The sequence below is a fragment of the Hippocampus zosterae genome, chromosome 2 (assembly GCF_025434085.1).
Source record: "Hippocampus zosterae strain Florida chromosome 2, ASM2543408v3, whole genome shotgun sequence".
Taxonomy (NCBI): domain Eukaryota; kingdom Metazoa; phylum Chordata; class Actinopteri; order Syngnathiformes; family Syngnathidae; genus Hippocampus; species Hippocampus zosterae.
In genome coordinates this window covers 8,854,559-8,877,939 of record NC_067452.1, presented here as the reverse complement: position 1 = coordinate 8,877,939, position 23,381 = coordinate 8,854,559, and the positions used below count along the sequence as shown (strand labels likewise).

Sequence of the window (23,381 nt, the reverse complement as noted above, 5' to 3'; positions counted from 1 at the left end):
TTTTTGCGAAAGCCAAACATATTGGACTAAAAAATACAAAAACAGGGAACTCAATATTGTTTTCCTTATGAATTTGTTTAATTGTGCAGCTATCTCAGCTAGGGTTCAAAAGAGTAAAAATCCTCTCTCAGCAAACAATAGGGTAGTGGTGACCGAGAAAGGGTCTGGAACCTATAATTGGGGCCGTGCCTCATCAGCGGTATTCCTCCACAAGAGGGGGGCAACTACAGCCTTGTGGGAATCCGTATAATTGCTTGACACTTTTCAGCCCATCGCAATTAACTGAATCACACTAATTATCTGCCTATCACACGAGATAATTGAAACCGTAGGAGCGCTTTTGGACAAATGGGAGGATACTTTGGCCTCTCCACACATACACAAAAGAAGAAAATATGAAGTGTGTTAGTCATGAAAAGGTTCTGAGAAAAACGTACACCATGCAAAGCCCTCATTGGAGGCTGTTTCCATTTTCTCACCTCTGCACAGCATTTTGTCAGCTTTGTTCACCTTGTCACAGATGACTTCTTTCTGAGCCTGGCTTTGTGTGGCTCCGTTATCTTTTTCAAACATCCGAAGGAGGGATTCATCCTTAAGTGAAGGAGAAAAAAAAAAACAACCACAAAAAAAAAAAAAGAAAAAAGGAATGATTAACCTGGTCTTCATTTAGCCATTGCATTTCAAAAAGAACACAAACAAGCATGACAGAGCTTGCTGTTGACATTTTGGGAGGAGAGTCAACACCAAGCAGGCATAATATTTGGAAGATAAATGAAGCTTTCAATTTTCCTTTAATCTAACTACAAGAAGGGTATCATGCCCGAAACAGGCAAATGTTGAATACACTTCAAAAAGCCTCATGGTTGATCACTCAAACCTGTCTCCTTGATGGTAATGATGCGCCTGCATCCATTAATTTCAATGACGATGGCAATTAATCATCCAGATTAGCCGGTTTTTATGGAACTATCTGAATAATACATTAATTCAGTCCCCAAATTAAACAACATAGCACATTTCATTCCTTAAAATTCAAGAGTGGGAAGAGTTAGTAATTCCTTTCGAGCAGTAAAAGTTGTAACGCGCCAAATGCTGCAATCTCACTGCAAGCCTGTGGCGGGTCTTCTTTTTTCTCTTTTCCTTCCTTTGTGAGAACGAATAAAAGGCAGCCTTGGTTGACGGAAGCAGTGCTCTAATTTGCCACAGACCCGTAGAGCAAGAGAAGTAACAGCAGAATCTGATATGCTTTACAGGCAATTCTAAATGACATAAAAGACTTTCACCACCAATTGATGTGCCATTTGGTTTTGACATGAGAGTGAGAGGAGGGTGAGGGCGTGTGGCGGCAGCTAATAAACAATACAATGGGTCAAGTAATTACTCCCTCAAACTGATGATAAATGAGGTGAATTGTTCCCTGAATGCTTCAATTTGAGGTGGTATCAATATTTAAAAAAATGTAATGAGCTAATTAATGAGAGCTGCTTCAGACAAATTGCCCAAGTGGAATCATCTGAGAGTGACAACAAGTCAGTGTTTTGAGTGTGGCTTGAGCGACAGCATGTTCCCGTCTGTCCCCGTCAAAGTAACAATGATAATAAACAACAACAAAAACCCGTCAAGAAGCTGTGGCGGTTGCTACTTAAAGTTGCCCTCTGTATCACATGGAACATGCCTGGTTGATGTGCAGCTGTTGTGAATTGCCTCATTTGTTTTTTGACAACCATTTATTTTGAGAAAAAAAAGGAAAAACAGCAGGAAAATGATGGCCTTCTGAATGTGTAACGAACATGCTGTCAGTCTAAAACAAAAAGTAGTGTGCATTCAAAGGCCCTTGACTATCAGGCATTGATTTGAATTGACAGCCAGGCATCCTTGTAAGGACAGATGGGTTTTTTTTTCTTTTCAGATTTGGACAGCCTATGGATCTATTCGCCTTTTGTTAGCACTTACAGTTTGACAGTGAGGGAGTGACAGTGATGTCTCATACCAACAATGGTCAATTGAATCATCATGAGCTATAGTTTTTGCTCCAGGGGTGTAACCAAAGTTACAGTGCTTAAAGTTGAATTAATAGGCCAATTGAAAGCAGATAAGATATACCTTATTCAGCCATTGAAAGAATCAGAGTGTAGCTCAGAAAAGCACCAATACCAATTTGGCTCAGCAGCAACTCGTCTACAGTACCTTCATTATGCAGGTGACCTCATTTTGTATGTGTGGGAATTTTGTCAACAAGACTCCGGATCTGGATCTGCACCAAGCTTTATTAGGTTTGTCCTTGGCTCATCTCTCCATAAACAGTGGAAACCGGTTGAGCAGTTTTAATATAATCCTGCTAAACCACAAACCGCAATAATACCACAGCCTAATTCAGGAATGGGCAACTGGCGGCCCACATCACACCAAGGAGCCCCTTGATTCACTTTCCCCCCAAATCAATAATTTCTTTGCCAAAAAATCCATTTAAAAATAGTTTTTTTAGTGGGGACAATTCTGGAAAGCTCGGGGGGGGGGGGGGGGGGATACAAACTAGGAAAAGCATAGGGGAAAGAAAGATATTCTTCGAATACGCCAATCCCCGGGTGTGGAACAATGCAAGGGTCGCGTGTTTAAGTTGTAATTTCACCGCTCACTGCTAAATTGCGGACGTTTTAGCTGTGCTTACTCTATACTGCCCTATATTACAATGTGAGTAGGCCTTATAGTCGAGTGAGTTGATTTTTGTGAGGAAATGTACGAAATGAAAGTGAGTTTTTTCTTGTTCAGCAATTTTGTGCAGTCCTTGAATGTTAGTTTTCGTGCACTGGAACAAAAAAATGACAGTATGCCATTTTGTTGTTTCAAACTCTTTAGAATAGTGGATCTTTTATACGTGCATTGAAAAATATTTGATGAAGAATTAAATATATTAAGAACACACATTTTGCATGTATGGATGTATTTTGTCCATATTTACTGTATAATAGCAGTCTTGTCATACATGTAGTTAGGAAGCATGTGGTCCAATGTCGACCCCCAAGTCACACTAGTGAAATACTGTAGCCCGCTCCAGCATTTAAGTTTTCCATCCAAGTTAGTACGAGTTCATAAACGGTGTTCCAAAACAATATAACAATTTCCCATGTTGCATTTGAGTTGACAAGGGTGCACAAAGTGACTGCATATCCCAAAGCAATGTTGTTCAATGATTTTGAACTATGTAAATGTAGTTTCCTTCAAACTGACATTTGCTGTAAAAATCTGCATTGCTACACACATGGACAAAATTGCAACCCCTCTGCTCATGAAAGTAAACTTGACAGAACCCCCCCCCCCCCCCCACACACACACACACACACAAATGTATCAATGAAAATCAGAAATTGCTTTGGAATTGTAGTTCAACATGAATAACAAAAAAATAAAATAAACAATATTTTGTCAGATAACTTTTTGATGCAATCACTACTACAATCAAACAATTTTTCAAAGTTTCAATGAGACTTCTGCACCCCTCAGCAGGTATTTTGCACTACTCTTTGTGAGCAAACTGCTGCAGTTGTCTCATGTTTGTAGGGTGCTTTCTCCAGCCCACATGTTTCAGCTCTTTCCACAGATGTTCAATAGCATTTAGATCAGGTCTCATAAATAGACCCGCTTCAGGACCGTCCAATGTTTTGGGTCATTTATATCCCATTGCAAAACCCATGAACTGCGACTGAAACTAGGCTTCCCGACACTGGGCAGCACACATTTCTCTTTTGGAAACGTTGATATTCTAGAGATTTCTATATACCCTGCAGAGGTTGAAGAGATCCAGTGCTCGATGAAGCAAAGCAGCCGCAAAACATTACAGAGCCCCTTCCATGTAAGACAGTAGGTAATTTTTTTTTTAATCCCCTTGGTTTGCTTCATCTTTGCGTCTGTGAGCATACTTTGTCGATGCTTTGTAGGTTGTCAATATGCAGTTTGACCTATTCTGATCTCCTTTTTTTATTAATTATTTTCAACAATGGAATGCATCTTGGTTGTCTCCTATGACGTCCACTTTGGTGTAAATCTGACACTGATGTATCTTGACGGTGGCGTTCACCTTTAATTTGTTTGGAGGTTATTTGGCTCTTATTACCTTTTGTATTGTGCGGCTCCTCAGTTTGTCATCAATTTTCATCCAGCGGCCGCGTCAAGGGAGGACGGCTACAGTCCCGTGGATCTTAAATTTCTGAATAAGTGCGACTATAGTTACAGCAACATCAAGCTGCTTGGAGATGGTCCAACCATCTTTACCTTTAACGTGCTAGTCTATAATTTTCTTTCTAATTTCCTGAGACAATTCTCTCCTTCACTTCCTCTGGTCCATGTTAAATGGGTTACAAATCATGTAATCAAAGAGCACATTGACAACTAGTCACCCTGCAAATAGATTCACTGATTACAAATTCGAAGACACCTACAGTGCTAATTAAAGGACAGAAGTTGGTTAAACAGATCAGAATGTTCAAATTATCTTCAATCTTATCTAGGGGTACCATCATTTTTGTGCAGAGACTTTTTCCTGAGTTTGTTTCATGAAATAATTCTGTTGAACTATAATTTAAAAGAAGTGACTAATTTTCACTGGTTACTTTTCATTAAACTAAAATTATATGGCTTCGCCTAACTAATATTTTGCTTCATTCCCTATTGTACCAGCACTCCCCTCCAGGGTAGCTTGCCAAAAACAGCCCTGCTCAGAGGCACCTCCACCAATAAATGCGGCTGGGGAAATATCAGGAGTATTCAATTAGAGCACTACATAGCACTCGGTAGGTGATGTGTGGAAATTGCAATTTCCTCAACATGATTGATGGCAGTAATACAAGACGTCGTGGGAGTGCAGGCAATGAGAGAGCGCAGTGGGAATAACATTGCCCTCTGGTTATGGGGCACGGTGCTGACTGGCTAAATCATAGGACGAACACACCTGTGTGTGTGTGTGTGTGTGTGTGTGTGTGTGTGTGTGTGTGTGTGTGTGTGTGTGTGTAGGTACATAAATATATCATTAGCAGTGCAGAGTGGCATTTAGTGGAATTTAACTTTGATCTGGAGGTGTGGGCAAGGGAGTCTTTGCCTGGATGCAGTAAAATAGTTGAATTGACAATTTAATATCAAGCTCGCCGTTTGTGTTTTGATGATGTGATTCTTTAACCAGGCTGTACCGGACAGGTTTTCCATTACATCTGTCAGAGGAAGGCTGCTAATAGTTCGCCGGAGGTCCTCCATCTCAATTTTAATAAGGGGAAATGAGGAACTCACCCCTGGTCAGCACTTCATGCAGAGCTACTATATCAGGGTTCCCACTCTTCCACTTGCTTTTTATTCATGGACCTTTTAAGGACTTTTGAGGGCTAATGTATCACTAAGCTGGTGGTCAAATCATTGCTGTATTGCATGTAGCCCAACAGCGGGGTTTGAGGGGAAGGGTGCCAGGTGCATTTTTCAACACAACTATTAATTGGAACGGTGGGGAAAATTACATATACAAATGAAATGAACACCACAGGTTAATCTTTATGGATTTTTATTGATTATAGAAGCTTTCCCTGAAAATTAAAGACGATTAAGAACATAATTTTACAGCTTTTTAAAAAAATTATTTTTATTAACTTTAAGGACCCTTGGGAACCCTGTATATGCGTGACTTGCGGCGCAAAGTATCAGGTCACGTGCATGAGCACACGTGTGTCCAGCTGATGGGATGACAAATGGATTCAAAGAGGGAATAGATACGCTCAGGGAGGTTTTTACCTGAGGTGCAGCTGAAGGCTCAAGAATTGGGTAAGGGAAGGACTCCTCACATATTGCCAGGCTCCGAACAAGCTTTAGCCTGGTCTTATGCTGTCGAGGGGGGGGGGGGTGCAGGAGCAGACAGTTAAAACCATAAATGCAAATAAATCGCAGCCACTAACACGCACAAGCCACCAGAAGAAAAACAGGTTGTGAGAAAAACTTGTCTTTTTCCCTTCTGACAGACTTTTTTTTTTGCGGTCAGGCTTCAAGTGACTTAAGATTTTGGTGCCCAAATTTCCATGATAATTAGATCAAAACTGAAGCCATCATCCCAGAGACTGATGCTTCTATTAACTGTCCCTGGAGGGGAGTAACAGCAATGTAGCAAACAAGCCACCACAGCCTGTGATGTGTGCATATTGAGGCCTCTCCACACAAATTGCAAACAAGTCACCTGCAATTTGACAATATTCCTGACAGTAAACACAGGCGCAACTTCAAACGCATTCCAAGCAAACAATTCACATGCTTAATTTCAAAACATGCGAGGGAAGTGGTTCATACCTTCAAGTACCTCACAGGCTGCATGTAAAAGGAGATGTTTGGTTGAAGGGAGGTATGTTGAGGAAAGTACATAGTCAGTTAAAATTCCCCCCCCCCCCCCCCCACCAAAACAAACCCCTGCTAAACTTTGGGAATAAAGAGGACTGTTGCCTCTAAAATGACATATTCAAAACTTAAGAGCACTGATCTCAAGTGGCAAAAAAGATACAATAATTTCCAGTTAAACATTCACAATTTATTTGGAGCCTGAATCCATTTATATTTATATATTTTATATTATATTTGTCACTGTCTGACAACAACTGTGTCAAGATCGTTTAATGGCAATTGTGAATTTAAATGAAATTGCCTATTTTCAATCACTTCCCTCTGACAATTCATTAAAAAACACATACAAAACATTGCAGTGATTGGGAAAATACAGTGCAAAGCATTTTCAGTGCAAATATAATGTGTTTTATGCATAGTATATGACAAAGAGTGGTCATTGCACATGGGACAATGTGCAGTCGGCAGTATAGGGACATTGCCTCAAAGACAGACAATGGAGAAAAGCCAGACTTGAGGCCATAAGCAACTTGGCTGAGTTCTACACTTTGCTTTGAGCTCCTTTTTGCCATCATATGAATCAGACTCTTGGAGGGAGACAGGGCACCCAATAGTAGAAGCAAAGGTTGGGTTCCCCTCTGTTTAAAGACCTAGTGGATGTTACAAAGTCTCATTGAAGCATGCACTGAGGGGACAAGGTGAGGACGGTAGGAGGTGACCTAGAATGAGCTGTTCCAATATAAATTGTACCAGGACACTGTACTGTGCCTGCTAATCCCAACATGAATCTGTGCTTCTGGTCTGTCCTCTCACAATCAAGAGGACACCTCCCCAGTGAGCTCGAGGGCTTAAAGTTGCATAAAATTGAAATGGGATGCTGCCTGTGACCTACAGCATCCCTTTCTGTATCAGGTAATATGGAAAGGGAGGGCTGGTGGGTAAGGCTGGAGAGGGCTGGGACTGCGAGTGCACCACTAAACCAACTAATTGAGCGGCATGGGGCCGGTGGGGAATGAACAATGCCAGCAGGAGATAAAGGAATGGAAATGGGGAAGTAGGAAAGGGCTGAAGTCAGCAAAAGTAGGGCGGCCACCAGCAGAGGATGAAGCTGCAGAGCTGAAGGCAGATGGTGGCAAAGTCACACAGTGCTTCTGTCACTCTCCCTCCCTCTCATTACATTTTTGAATATTTTTTGGTTGATGATGAACAAAATAGCATGGTGAAAACTGCATCAAAACCTTTCCCTCCCTGAATAATAATGGCTTGTACAGGAGGTGGGTATCTGGGTACCCCTTGATGATGATTTTGTGCTGATAAGGAGACTGATTTAATAAGCACTGTTGGCTCCACAAAATACTTCCCCATACATGAATAAAATGGACACGTAGACAAAATAGTGCCTAAATATGGTATCCACTGCACCAGGGTTTCCCAACAAGGGGTAGTAGGTACACAAGGACATGGCAGGGGGTATGTCGAAACGTTTCCGAATGTATTTCCAAGATGATAATTAAATACACGCAGTCATTTCATAAGCACAAAAAACAAAAAAGCACAAAGAAAATGGTATGTGTGTGCTACAACTTATTTCCCAGGGAAGACAATATCCTGCTGTGACGAAGCTGCAGCAAAATCACAACATCCGCGTATTAGCTCAAGTGTCTCAAAGCTCACATGACTGATGAAGAGAATCAAAAATATTATTCGTGCTCAGTGTTTTGCTCCTGATATTAAAGTTTCAATCCCTGTTTCAAAGGGACTTAGGATCTCCTTTTTTTGTGGAAAAAGTTATAAGAGCAATCTAGAACAAAGGGTGGTTTTGAGTTTTATTTTGTTTATTTTAAAGGCAACATTTATGTTTATGCTTGATTTGAGTGAAAAAGAAGACTGCCTGAAAATTAAATGTTCAAAGTTAAGAGATGAATTGAAGTGATTTTCAATTGATTCACAGTTGGATTACGCTCTTTTGGGGAATCATCAATACGTATGAGTGAGGGCGTACTCATGATATGACGCAAAGATCCATGGGTGTGAGCCACTGCACTGCACTGCACTGAGTTAAGACACATTATGTGGATGACTAACTAACTCGTATAAAATGTGGACAACAAAACGCATACTGGTACGTCACGTCACGCAAGTCACTCACGTTTGTCTTGGTGCACAGCCTGAGGTGGACGCAGCTCCTCTTATGAGCACAATGAATTCCAGACGCACTGTCAAGTCAGTCAACTAAATCATGTGATGCAAAATCCAAACTCGCTCAACTGGGAAATATAACAGTTATCTCATGTTTGTTCTGTCTGTGACTCTAAGGAACAATATGACCTCGCATATAATCACAATAATAATGGCCTTTGTTTAACTGTTGTCAATAATGCAACTGAAAACACTCTCTCATTTACAATGCTATGTCAGTGGTGCCACACCACAGAGGAGGTTACTTAACTTTCTACAACATGCAGACCGAGGATGAATGAAACAAAATCAATCATTTGTTTGTTGATGCAAGTGATGTGGGAAGAAAAAGAACCAATTTCATTTTGTCATGACTTAATTTTTTTTCCAAAACCGGACTTAAGTGTATGCGGAATTTATTTAAGTCACAGAAATCCGGGGAATTACAAATACTGTTCCAAACAGTTTTAAACTGTCATAGTCTAAGAAAAGATATTTATAGAAATTTAGCCTGCACTGATAATTAATTGAACTTAATTATAGCCCTCCGTATCAAAATGGGGAGGCAGCAAGATTGCCGCCCCAATTCAAAAATCTACAGTACTTCACGAGCTATGCTTGAGATGTTCACTGTGGTAAGCACAAAGGCATGCGTTATTCTTCCAGTCGGGACTAATGACAGAATATCAGAATGTACCGTATTTTCCGGACTATAAGCCGCTCCTGATTACAAGTCGCACCAGCCATAAAATGAATAATAAAGAACAAAAAAAACATAAATAAGTCGCACTCGAGTATAAGTCGCATTATGGGGGGGAAATTTATGTGATAAAATCCAACACCAATAACAGATATGTCATCTTTGCACGCAAATACAAATAAAACGACAGACTGAATAAGAGTACAATACGCTAACGTTACATGACACATAAACAATGAACTGAGAATGTGCCCGGTATGTTCACGTAACATTTTAAGAGTTATTCAGATAACTGTAGCATTATGATCATGCTAACAAATCCAATGAAATCTTCATCCTCTGTGTCACTTTTAAGCAACTCTGCCAACTTCGGAGGAAGAAGAGATGGTGAGTCCTCTTCTACTTTGCTGACGTCAGAGTCATCATAGGTTTTTTTTTGTCAATGTGGAACGCATCAACACAGGCCTTGAGCCCCCTCTTGCGGTTTAATGTGAAAATAACATGTCAAATGATAGAATGTGTTAACTTTTTATTACATTTCATTTATAAGTCGCTCCAGAGTATAAGTTGCACCCCCGGCCAAACTATGAAACTGAAAAAACTGTGAGACTTATAGTCCGAAAAACACGGTACTGTGTTTTGTGATTTGAAAAACCAACTTGGGAGAATCATCCGAATGCCACAGGTGCAAGTATATTCCGTAGGCACTTTGTGTTTGACACTGACAGATTTTTCATGGAGTGACGTGCAGAGAAACGTGGGAAAATGTTACATATGAAATGCACTCACTCCACTCATTTTGTTTGGCTGCTGACCTGTCCAAAACTTACTGATTTAGCATTTTAGATATGGCTTGAGGACACCTCTGATCATGCTCCATTATTAAGAGAATGCAGAAGAAGAGCTATGAGTGGAAAGAAACCGCGACATCTCACGGCCTCATTTACCTTGGCTTCTGCTGTTGTAATGCTGCCAGAATTTTCTTTGCCACCCTCATTAGATACTTCAGACTGGGTGGCATTTTCTTTTGGAAATGCCTCAGCAGCGGCAGGCTCGGGCACCTTTGTTGTTTCAGAGTCTACTTGAACAGACATTCTCATGGCAAAGTCTAACTGGCAACGTTGGCAGAGAGAGCACCTGAAAGAAATGAATGAACAAAAGATGCAAACCATAAGGGAGAGCCGCCTTCTTCCTTTGGGAAAAAGCAAAGTCTTTGTAGTTGATTAATTAATTTCGAACAATAGAGAATGTGCTGGGCCTGAACAATTCACCAAATTCAAATCGACATGGCAATTACGTTGTATTTTGCAAGTTTCGAATAGAAACCGCTGTAATTTGAGGGGCAAAAGATGCTACATATCGGTTGTTTGGATTTATTTATTTGTTTATTGTTCAGATGAGTTTTTGTTATTTATTAATGGTGTCTAGGTAAGTTCAGTGCTTAAAAAGTACAGCAGGGCTGCAACTACTGATTTTTAAAATACATGATTAAGGTAGTCCAGTGGTTAGCACGTCGGCTTCACAGTGCAGAGGTACTGGGTTCGATTCCAGCTCCGGCCTCCCTGTGTGGAGTTTGCATGTTCTCCCCGGGCCTGCATGGGTTTTCTCCGGGTACTCCGGTTTCCTCCCACATTCCAAAAAATATGCATGGCAGGCTGATTGAACACTCTGAATTGTCCCTAGGTGTGAGTGTGAGCGTGGATGGTTGTTCTTCTCTGTGTGCCCTGCGATTGGTTGGCAACCGATTCAGGGTGTCCCCCGCCTACTGCCCGGAGACAGCTGGGATAGGCTCCAGCACCCCCCGCGACCCTAGTGAGGATCAAGCGGTTAGGAAGATGAATGAATGAATGATTAAGCTGTCGATTACTTTGACCATGAAGCAATCAATCGCGTTGCAAAAAAAACATGTTTTGATTTCCATCCCTTTATTTATGAACAGCACAGAATTTCAAACTGTCAGTTCAGAACATACACAATGATGATAGCATTTCTAGCATAGCATGCCAGAAAATAGGCAAAAAAATGTTGATATTTTTTTTCCAAATTAAAAGCAGATGATCGCAAATGTCTTATTATGATTCAATGTAAAGACAATCAGTGTGCTTTCATGTCGCTACTTACTGTTGTCAGGGTGATATTCTGAGGATTCAAAATGAAAAAAAGCGTACCGTATTTTCCGCACTACAAAGTGCACCTAAAAGCATTCTATTTTCTCAAAAGCCGACATTGCGACTTATACATGGATCAAAGTTCTAATTTCTTGGATATAGTATTTTAAATGCTATATCTCTACATAATATAAAGCTGTATTATATTGTATTCCCTTTATCATAGTTCCATGTAGTGGATGCATAACACAACCGCAGCCACTACTGTAGCTTCTATTCTAAGAGTCTAAGAGAATGTGGTGCTATCTGAAAACAGTTTTCAGGCGCACCGTATACTCGGAAGTGCCTTATAGTGCGGAAAATATGGCACTTAAAAGATTAATTGATTATCACAACTATAGTGAATTTGATAATTCATTACCTTTTGATTTATCGATCAATCGTCGCACCTCTAAAGTACAGTCCATGTTTCCATATCATTGTTTCATGAAACATGAAAAGTTCAAGTGATAAAGCCACAGATTTATTTGCATTATTGTCATTTGATTCATGACTTTAAGCTCTGCATCACATTCCAAATGATTATTCACATTATGCTTTTCTCTTATTTTTATAGTCTATGCAAATGGTGCTTATAATTTCCAAGTCATCTACTCTGCAAGAATTTGAATGTTTTTAAACAAACCTCCCAATGATAACTGCATTTCTTTCAAAAACAACATCAGTTCTTGTTAAAATGCATTGTTCCAATTAATTTTGCACTTCAGTGTGTCAAACCATTTGACAGTTTGTAAAGAATAGAAAATAGTCATTTGTTGAATTTGCAATGAGGCGGTCGTTTTTGCAGAAATCATAAGCAATTTCAATCCAAAACATCTTAACAGTTCATGGTATACATTAACATAGGACAGAGATAGGCAACTTAAATGCTAGAAGTGGGGTCACAATTCTTCATTGGTATGACTGGGGGGGGGGGGGGCATAGGAACTTGCACTTCCTAACCAGATGTATGACAAAATGCTCTTTTAAATTTGGACAAAATATGTGCAGACATCCATCCATCCATTTTCCGAACCGCTTGATCCTCACTAGGGTCGTGGGGGGTGCTGGAGCCTATCCCAGCTGTCTCCGGGCAGTAGGCGGGGGACACCCTGAATCGGTTGCCAGCCAATCGCAGGACACACAGAGACGAACAACCATCCACGCCCACACTCACACCGAGGGACAATTTAGAGCGCCCAATCAGCCTGCCATGCATGTTTTTGGAATGTGGGAGGAAACCGGAGCACCCGGAGAAAACCCACGCAGGCCCGGGCAGAACATGCAAAATCCACACAGAGAGGCCGGAGCTGGAATCGAACCCTCTGCACTGTGAAGCCGACGTGCTAACCACTGGACTACCGGGCCGCCTATGTGCAGACAGTACATGCAAAATATGAATATGAGAAACAAAGACCAAGTACAAGAATTCATTCTGGACATTTTTTTCACACACACACAAAAAACAAAAAAACATTTTAACATTTTTTGTGTGCCATCTGGTGGTCGACCCCTGCATACTCCAAAGTCAACAGCCGTGGACTTGCGTATTTCTCTCTTTATTTTTTTCCTCAATATTTTTTCATAATTTAAGAGGGACACTCAGTGTGGTTGGGGGCCACCAGCTGCCCTTTCCCGACATGGGACCTCATAATCGCATCTTTGCAAGTCTTGCATCCATAGAACTGGACAGCTTGTGTTTAAATTTGTTTGCAGGATGTCAGAACAGCCTCCCACAGCAGCTGGTTGGATGTGTCGTGTAAATCGTGTGAATTCCTAATTTATTGAGATGAAGGTGACTTGATTGTAATGCCTGCACTAACCTCCAACGGCCCAAAGGGCACCATATCATTGTTTTCCTCCCCCCAAAGGATAAGCAACAAAATGCTCTTCAAATCAGTTAAATAATTAGAAGTATTCTACACTTTCGTTAGTTTTGAGTTTGATTTTTCCAACTACGGCTAGAATTGATGACTCAAACACAGACACAGTACACAACCCAGTTCTTATGTGTACATTTATTCTCGTCTATTTGCAACAAGTGCATCACAAATAGAACCAACTATAGGGGCAGGAGTAGCAAAGAATGAGAATTTAATAGGATTAAATCAAATAACAATGAATCACCTTTGCAGGAGGCGATGGAAATTTTCTAGCCAGACAAATGTGGAACTGGGAAGGTGAACCTAACCGCTTCAACCCAATTAAAGAATCAAGTTGTACTCATCTGGTAAATTCGGCATATGTTGAACTCAGTTTGCCAGAGTTGGCCCCCAAAAGAGATGTGGGAAGTTCTCCCTAATTTGAGTCTTGTCGGCAGTGGCTAGATGTCAGTTGAAGAAAAAGGATGGCAGGAGAGGTTTAGAAAAATCAAAAGTAAAAAGAGCAAAATGTGGTCTCGCGGCACACTTGAAGTGGCAGTGCAACTCGCTCTTGCGGTCGGTCTGCGGCAATATTCGAAGGTGTGCTGTTGAGAGAGTTCTTGGAGCGCACGGCTCACAAGTTTTGTCGGGCCTGGCAAACGAAGGTTGTGATTCATGCTTCAGCCTGGCGCGTTTGCGAAGGCCTGGCTGCAAGATGAGTGAGCGTGGTGCACAGCCAAAAAGAGGGAGAGGCAAATAAAAAATAAGACAACAACAACATTTGCCTTGAAAGAAAAAAAAAGAAAGGAAGTAGATGTTCATCGGGTTCCAGCGAGAAGAGAAAAAAAGGGATCTCATCTTTCAGCAAAATTCGAATTCAGAGGCCACCCCTGTAGTCTCCAGTAACATTTTGGGGACTAACTAGTTATTCAAAACTTTGCTCTCTTTGAACAAAGAATTTAGAATGGTTAAAGTTAACCTGGTGTCCCACCGTTGATAATATATTTTAAGATTCTATTTTGCATATAACAAATCCTTGAAATCCAACCAACTAATTCGGAAAGAAAAAAAAAGCTTTGTGATGATAAACAAGTGTACACAGAAATACAACCCATTTACAATATTTCGTTGGGTTGGACTTAAATTGCACACACGAGGTTTCATGTTTGATCTGTTGCAACACAATGACATTTGCATTTGTCTTGTCATTGTCCTGCCGTCGTCGCCACAGAACCACTGTTGAGCTGTGTGGCTGGCTTGTGTCTCTTTGCTTGATGACGTGTTCATCAGAGGTCACCCTAAACAAAAGAGCCGGGGTGTGTCCTTCTTTGAAGTCTGATTTGGAGACGAATTTACTGAATTTCTGACTGTAAACCGTATTCACAGTTTGGTGTAGTGTTAGCATTCCAGAGAGGGGGTCCTCATCCCCCTGCCTTGTGAGAGGAACCAGACTCCCTGGTTTTCTTTTTGGGGATGAACAAAAAGTGGGTCCTCTTTGTCTTAATGTAGCGGTCAATCTGGGAAACTGTCGTTGTTCGCTACTGATGTGGACTGCCTCCCAACTTCATAGATCTTTTGCCACTTCCTCCTGCCCTCATAGAACTTTTGCTTAAGGATGCTTCAATGGTGCTCAGTAGGGGAGGACGGGGGCCACACACGTTTACCTCCTTTTATCCCCATAGGAGGCCATGATGCAGAGGAATATCTTCCAGCATAAAGTAGCGCATTGATATGCAGAAATGTGACTGAGAGGTTCTGTTCTGAATTTTGTAGTCTGTCACAAAGTGCCCATACTTTTCCGAGGTTCTTTTCGCACCATCAGGGATCCGTTATTCTGGCTCAAAACATGACTCCGCTACCTCTCTGCTGTCGTTGCAGCCTTGTTGGGACATAATGGCTATCCACTATCCCATCTTGACCATCTTGGAACATTCTTAAGCAAAGATCTATGAGGGTGGGAGGCAGTTCACACCCAATAGCAACTCTGGGAGACAATTCTGAGATCTTGACAAGAAATTCAAGCAGAAGCTGCTCCCCCCCCACACACACACACACAAAAAAACAACAACAAAACACCTCATCATTGCAGTGAATGCAAGACTTGCAAACATGCCGTCGAATAAGAGGTAATATGCTCTAATGTAAATGATGTTTTTAATTTAAAGAGCTTTTGATTGCAGCAAGTTCATACGTACAACGGCGTAAGTTGCCCAGTTTTAACTGTGCTTGTCTGCAAAAATACCAAAAGAGCCACAAGTCCACCCGTGTGTACAATAAGGTCTCACTTTACGCTAGACTTGTGATGGGCATGAATATAGAACCCCTGATGTCACGTTTATGAAAATGTTATAAAGTTGTCAAAGTCAATGCAAAATATATGGCACAAAGTATTGAGTAAATTAACAACTGTAATTGAAGAAAACTATCTTATATTAATTAATGGTTCATTTATCTTTATTTTAGCACAAACATAACCTATATTACCAAAACACACACGCACGCACACACGCACACGCACACACACACACACACACAGAAATAACTTTACAGTTTACCCCCAGCGAGTCCCAGGGACTCGCTGATCAGAAAAGTGCGAGTCCCATTATGCATTTAGAGTCCCAAATTTTGAATTCTAAAATGGTCTACTTATTCAATCGCATATGATAATAACACAAACAACAACATATACATACAATTATAAACAAATGCTGCAAGAATTTTAATAATTCAGTAGCAGGCCTGAGGATTTCGGAAATTCACGGTAACCGTTTTTCGGTTCCGTCGGATTACTCAATGGGAAACCACGGTAACTAATTTTGGGTTCCGTAAACGTTCATCATGGGAAACCATTTTTCTATTCTGACTGATATTCAGAATCAAGAATTTTGAAACTCAAAAGTATAACGTTTCAAGGATAAATGTTTGAAAACTATGCATTAACAAACATTACATCAGCAGCTGTGGACTCCAAGTTTATTCAAAAAAATAAATGGATGAAAATATAGTGTACTCATATGGCATCATGAATACAACATACCACAAAATCTGAGTATTTTTTCCAATCTCACACTGCAAAGATTAATTTACTGCTAATCATTAATACAGGTTAAGTATTGATGTGGCTTGACATCCTCTTCACAAAACGATGCATGTGTAATCTACAATCAATATGACGAAAGAACCTAACACACGTCATCATTAGTCCTACCAACAGTTAACATTAGTATTACTACACTTTGTGACGAATGTTTTATCCCTAAAGTTACCATGCTACAAAATTATAGAATAACCATTCATCTTCCGTACCGCTTGATCCTCACTAGGGTCGCGGGGGGTGCTGGAGCCCATCCCAGCCGTCTCCGGGCAGTAGGCGGGGGACACCCTGAATCGGTTGCCAGCCAATCGCAGGGCACACATAGACGAACAACCATCCACGCTCACACTCACACCTAGGGACAATTTAGAGTGTTCAATCAGCCTGCCATGCATATTTTTGGAATGTGGGAGGAAACCGGAGCACCCGGAGAAAACCCACGCAGGCCCGGGGAGAACATGCAAACTCCACACAGGGAGGCCGGAGCTGGATTCGAACCCGGTACCTCTGCACTGTGAAGCCACGTGCTAACCACTGGACTACCGGGCCGCCCAGAGAATAACCAATACTATTTAATGATATTTTTCATAGTGATTAGCCTATAGATCTAATGACCAACTTGCCTCGTAATCGTGCCTCCCGTCGTTTCTCGCTCTCGTGGTCTGTGCATACGTCACAGGTGAGTTTAGTTATACGCCCTTCGGATGATTCATACGAAAAATCTGACTGGCATTCCCAATTCTTAAATATCGTACTTAGTAGACCTTTGTGCGCGGTTTGTTTTTTCGCCGCCATCTCAAACCGTCATCTGCGCGATTCCGCAGTTTGCAGACTAAAATGGCAACCCGCATACCCACATAACGTTATCAGTTCCGCCCCACCCACCCCAACACTGAAAACAAAATGAAAGTAAATTAGAAGAAACACTCACACACAACACCACAAACACACATAAAGGCACAATGAAATCGCGTTGATCAAACAGGAGAGATTTGATCACGTACAGTCAACTTATGTGGAGTGACTTCTATGGTTCAACGATTTTTCGGTACCGTCAAAATGATGCCACGGAAACAACACGCTACCGGTAACGATCCTTACTGTGAAATCCTCAGGTCTGCCGTAGTTTTTTTTATTTTGACTAAGAAATGTCTTTGCGTCCCGAAAACGCACAATAATTGCTAACTGTGCGTCCCGCGGAAAAGTTATGCGTCTAGGACGCAGAGGTAACAGGATGGTGTGTATATATATGATATTGTAATACAGATTAGTGTGTTGCTTGTGTTTGTTTAAAAAAAAAAAGAGATGGGAAGAGGACTTGGGGGTCGCAATTAGATTATTCTTCAAAATCACTCAGCAGTAGAAGGTGCTGCGCAACCACAGTTATTTTCTTATCTGATGGCGGCGCAGCAAAGCACATAACTGACTGTTTATGCTAAAAGCGCGAAAAAGTGACAGTCAATTAATTCACTTCAAAGTTATTGACTTGTAGCCCACTCTTCCACAGTATTGTTCTGCAGAGCAAATGTGCTGGGCTGAGACGCGCACAAAAACACAGCTGGCTACTGCTGAGTTTGTAGCTGAATTTCAATGACCTGTCAGTTGTTTGACAAAAGCATCGCTTGCTGCTGCTTTACATTATTTTTACATTCTGATATAAAACAGCTTAATACTCCAGAGTGTTGCACATTCCGTTGAATATTTGGTGTCTTCTACTGACATTTTGATGGGTGAAATCTCCTGAGTTGCCCCGTTCAAAGATTTGCATTACTGGACAGATATTTTCAAGAGGCAGTAAATCAGTATTCTGTGCCTCTCAGCATCATTCATTCCACCAGACACATTTTTGCCTTGGGACGGGAGTGTCAGACATTTTTAGGCTTCGGACTTTGATGCATTTTAATGTTGATGCCTTGCTTCCCGACAGTGAGGATAAATGCAATGTGCCTGCTTTGTTTTATGGATCGTTACATCATCCTTAGTTTTTCATTAAGGAAACATTCACAAATCTGATCGGGGGCAAATCCGTTATCTTGTATGCGAGGCTGAAAAGAAAAATTGCCGTTTATGTGCTCGAAAAGAATTATGGCTCCGCTAACATACAAATGACGGCTGCAGCCGATGCACTCTGTGCAATGGCAGCGATGTATTTGCATTCATTCGCATAGGCTGCAAGACAGGAAAAACCTCAAGACACAATCCACAATTAAGGTGAGCGATACAAACGACTGGATAGAAGGTTGCTCATTTCATGACAATCGGCTATTTATGAGCCAAGGTGTTTCTCCATACAATTCAAATATTTCTCACGTGCGCGTTTCCAACAATTCCAAAGGTATGAAATGTACACATTGTGCGTCATATGAAAAGGCAGTAACATCTGACTTATTTATTCCCTGACGAATGTGATGAGATCAAAACCGAACACAAGACATACTGTGGTGGTGCGTAGCCAGTGGTGAAGGTCGTGGCAAAGGATGGGGTGGCTGGGGAAGTCAACAAGGCCTACCGCTCCTGCCTGAGACCTCTTGTCCATGCCTGCTTCAGCCGCTCTACATGGCTACCAGGGGCCCCGGTGCCCTCATGACCCCTGCTGACCTGCCATGGAGAAAGGCATGGGGGTTAGCCTCCTGGTGTTTTACAGGTCAGGCAGCAGTGATAGAAGATTCAGCAGATTTAAACATGGTGAACAGTGTGGCGAATGTGTATTTTTGGCTCCCATTCGTGCCTGTGAGCCATAAATAATGAATGGACGCAGAGATGGGAATGCAGCTGAGGCAACAGCGATATTAGATATTCAGAAAGAAGCCAGGAAAGAGCATTTCTACGCTGAGAAGCCATTCGCCGACACACACTTATCAAAATGCCTGCCGTGTATTGGAAAGACTCCTTTCGTGCACAACTCCAGGATGGAACTAACTGAGAAAAGATGAGCAAAAGAACACAAGCCAAAGCCAACGACAATAATGCAGAAAAAGTGCCCCCCCCACTCCCCACATAAGCCATTTGCAATAATGTCACAGCTTCAAGAATGTCACGTCAATGTCCATGTTAAGCGGCTGCAACTCTGTTTCCAAATGAGGCAGATAAAAATCAGATGACTAGATGCTAGACATTTCTCTTCGTATCCAAACATCTTTTACATTTTCTTATCTCCGTCACACTGAATGGGTGTGGCGCAGTGCCAAGGCTGGCACCTAATGGTGCCAAGGCCTGGCTGCCGCTCATAACATGGTCTTTTGTTTCACCCTCCCCATTTCAGAGCCCCAAAATGTCAAGTGGAATTCCCGCTAACTCTATAAATCTGCCTTCACATGACGCCGTCGCGGCTGTGTAAGATGAAAACGGGTGGCGGCTAAGGATGAAATGGTTTACGCTTTACCAGTCAAGTGGTAATATTTCAAAGCACTATTATTAACGTATCAAATTTTGATATCATTCCGATTTCGCTTCTCTGATTAGTCGTAGCAGTCTTTTGGTTTCTCCATATACAGTGTACGATGTAATAGCAAACAAACGAAAATGACAAGATAAACCCCTGGAAGAGAAGATGAAAATAGTAAAGATGGCAAAATGCACGTTACCGTGCGAGGAATCATGGCGAAAAGCAGCCCAGGTGACCGCAAAATGTTTTCTCTTCAAAAAGAACTGGGAGAGAAGTGTGGGAGTATTTTTGCATGAATGCCAGATATACAGAGAATGAAAAGAAAGCCATAGCAGAAGGAGATTGAGGACAACAAGTCAAATGTTTGCTGTGATTTTTTTTCCCCTTTTAGGATCTTGTCTAGTTTTACGTAAATCTTAGGTGCTGTGAATTGTGTAATGTGAATTGTGTAACTAATTTGAATTTTATTTTGAATTCAAAGTTGCAGTGCTCTATGAGCATGTATCTGTATTATTATTATTATTTTTTTCTTCTTACATTTTAATTGATCATATATTGTGAAAATACTGACAACCGTGAATTTTGGTCAGTAGAATCTGACGGGAAACCTTCATACAATGTCAAAACCCTTTGGCACACAAAACACAGCTTTTGTTATTCAAGCGAACATGTGAGAAACTATTGCTGTCGCTGAAAACTAGACATGACACACATGAGGTAAAAACGGCTATCACATCAGTGCAGCTCAGCCAGGCTGTGAATGTTTCAGGATCGCTGACACTGCAGCCGCAGCGTACGCAGTTTCCTTCAAAACCACAAAACAACAAAATTTAGACATCTGTGTTATTTGTACGCAGGCAGGCAGGAATATGAGCAAACGATAATACATTTGATTGGTATGCGACAGCTTGCATGGAGCATTGAAATTGCATTTCATTGGTTAAATTCATCCATTTGTGCACCTTTGGTACCGTGCCGTCACTGACAGGGAGTGGTTCGCTGGTATTACAATCAGAATAGAGCACAACAACCCTAAAAGGCGTCCCACCGGCGTTGTTCAGTATCACCTCGCCTCTTCACAACACATAAAATTGCCCTAAGAGCAACCTCACGCGAATGAACAGATTTGTATGAGCCTAATCTGATCAATTTTCAATAAGGGACAAATTAGAAAACACAGTTGAAAGCTGATTTCCGTCGGATGACAATCAAATCTAAATAATGAATAAATAAACATTGACATTCGGATCCTTTTGGAAGTGGCCTCATCAGGGAACCATGTCATTTTTTTCCCACCTCTAAAGAAAATTGATTGTTAAAAGACAAGGTGGCAGCAGAACAATGTCATGAGGGTGGTCGAGTGAATCATACGCCAGGCGCTTAACGGACAGCTCTCACAGACAATTATGTAGACAGCAGGCTCATGAGAAATTTCTTGAGGGGGCAGCTAAGAGGTTGCAAGTGACGACACGCACAGGAGCGGTGGTAGAGGTGGATGTAGTCACATTTTGACAGTTATTTTTTCTTTCCTCTTCACTTCAGCGCACACACCTGTCTCTCTCACAAATTCGGACCTACCATTCCCTCCACTATGTTCTTTCTGTGCGGGGCAGGGCAATTGCCTGGGCTAAAACCAGCTTGAGTGTAGGAAAAGGACCCTCTTCCATCCTCAGAGTTCAACTCTGCCTGCAGCTCAAATGTGGGGAGAAGGCGAAGAGGAGTCAAACACTGAGCGAAAAATGGATGACTCCTCATTTTGGCGTAAGTGGATTATATTTTTTCGTGATGACTTTCACATCAAAAAGAGAGGTGGACAAACATCAGCAAACAGCTCTGACTGCCCACTACGAGTGAGGCATAGTGAACCAAAAGCGCAGACACAAAGACTTAGCTGTGTGGGTGAGCTTTTCATTTTTTAGTTGTTAAAAAAAAGGCAACAATATCTCACAAAAGAGACATTTTGGTGATAAGAAAAAAACCCAGCCCATTAGCCACATATTGAGGTGGTACAATTAAACAATTTGCACACGGCATGCCATAAGCCACTTTCTATTTGGCCCAGCATACACAACCTGGCTAATAAAATAAAACACTCAATAAACAGCTAATTAGGATACTAATGCAGCTTTACACTCATGGCACTGCAACAAAATAGATTTTTGTGTTTCGCTCAGTTGAGTAACTAATCTACCATTTCCTAGCTATTTCTTCTAATTGCAAAGCCAGGAAAGAATTGACAGGGGAGCCAGAAAGCCATTAGTGTAAAGCCAATGAAATGATAGCACTTTCATCCCCTGCTTCCCCTAATTTCAGGGCAACGAAGCCCATGTCATTTTAAGGAACTGCCAGCAAACAGACGATTACATTAACTGAAAAAGCATAAATGAGCCCTAATTGCATGCCGTGCGCTGCCTCCAGGTTGCATATGGTGATGCGAGCACAGGACACTGCGGTAGAGGCGCAGGCAGGCAGCATTAATAAATTACATTTGCAGCAGAGCATGTAGGTAATCCATTACCAGTCCCAGAGGAGAACTTCTTGGGAATATCAATCTGGGTAATTAAAGGAGACACAATAAAATGGAGAAAACTCTCATGCAAGTCTTGCAGTTTTACCTAACGGTGCCTCATGAGAACGGAAGTGAAAAAGTCTGCCGTAGTCATTAAAAGTCCATTTGCACCTGCAGAACGACAGAGGCTAGAAAATAAGCAAGAGTCAAACCTCTTACTGGCTCATCTTGGTTAATTATGCTCTCATGAAAAGCCAAGCATGGGTAACTCTCGAGGAGGCAGCCCCGTGCCATGTGCCGTGCGTACCAAATTTGACTTTAACAAGCCCAAGGGAAAGATGGCATACTTGCTCAGTGATTTAGAGCCCAGCCAACACAAAAGCAAAGAAATATATGCACGCATCTTTTTTGTTTGAATCCAAGTTGGATTTCAAACTGAATGAACCGAACCTCAATAAAGAATATAGGAGAACAGACAAAATTGACAAGGAAAAAAGAAGCACAGAGGTAAAAAGGATCATTTCGCGAAGCGCAAGGGAATATTGAGAGAGAGGAAGCTGCAGGACCTACCTGCCCTCCATCCCAAATGCAACTCAGCTCTTTAGCTTCCATTGTGTACAGGAGGCAATATTTGCTGGAGAAGAGACTGGAGTCGCCTCCCAGCTCGCACTTCCAGCAGCTGCCGGCTGCCTCCTGCACACTTGCGCGAAAGAGTGAGCGTGTGAGATGGGGAGAAGGGGGTCTAAAAGAAGAGGCCGAGGGGGAGTGGGTGTCACAAAGAGGGAGGGGAGGATGCTGCGCAAGCACAAGTCTACCTGCCACAACCCATCAAGCCAGCCAGCCTTGGAAACAGCGCCAAATCAACAGCTGGCTCCCGTGTGATGTCAGAGCCCAAACAGCCAGTCACAGCAGCCCAGGCCGACCGGCGCTACGGAGGGCTGTATGAACCAAAGTCAGCGCCTAAATGGGTCTCTTCATTAGCTACTCTGCTTTAGGATGGAGGCGGGGGGAGGCAGAAAGGAGGAAAGGGCATGTGGGGACATGGAATAGACAGAATGAGACGGAAGGACGGAGGAAGGCGGCATAGACACGCAGAGTGAGAGTGAAAAGTAGGGAGTTAAACCTGCATCGAAGGCGAAGGAG

At 41.9% G+C, this 23,381-nt stretch overlaps 1 protein-coding gene across 18 annotated transcripts in view; it reads right to left on the bottom strand.

The window, feature by feature from the left end:
• LOC127591990 (R3H domain-containing protein 1) overlaps positions 1 to 23,381 on the bottom strand; it is a 58,527-nt gene that overhangs the window by 32,969 nt on the left and 2,177 nt on the right. For 5 of the 18 annotated variants that reach the window (XR_007960050.1, XR_007960051.1, XM_052052435.1 and 2 more), the window contains exons 1-6: positions 22,809 to 23,005; positions 18,782 to 18,942; positions 10,189 to 10,378; positions 6,316 to 6,333; positions 5,770 to 5,859; positions 480 to 591 (exon numbers count right to left, since the gene is read on the bottom strand). Coding sequence is in view for 16 of the 18 variants with exons in the window: in XM_052052435.1 (XP_051908395.1) it covers positions 480 to 591; positions 5,770 to 5,859; positions 6,316 to 6,333; positions 10,189 to 10,341 (373 nt within the window). In the remaining 2 variants the exon portion in view is untranslated. Of the gene's footprint in view, positions 1 to 479; positions 592 to 5,769; positions 5,860 to 6,315; positions 6,334 to 10,188; positions 10,379 to 18,781; positions 18,943 to 21,307; positions 22,689 to 22,808; positions 23,006 to 23,381 lie in introns of those variants that run through there. The other 13 variants (XM_052052374.1, XM_052052471.1, XM_052052463.1 and 10 more) reach the window with 9 other exon arrangements.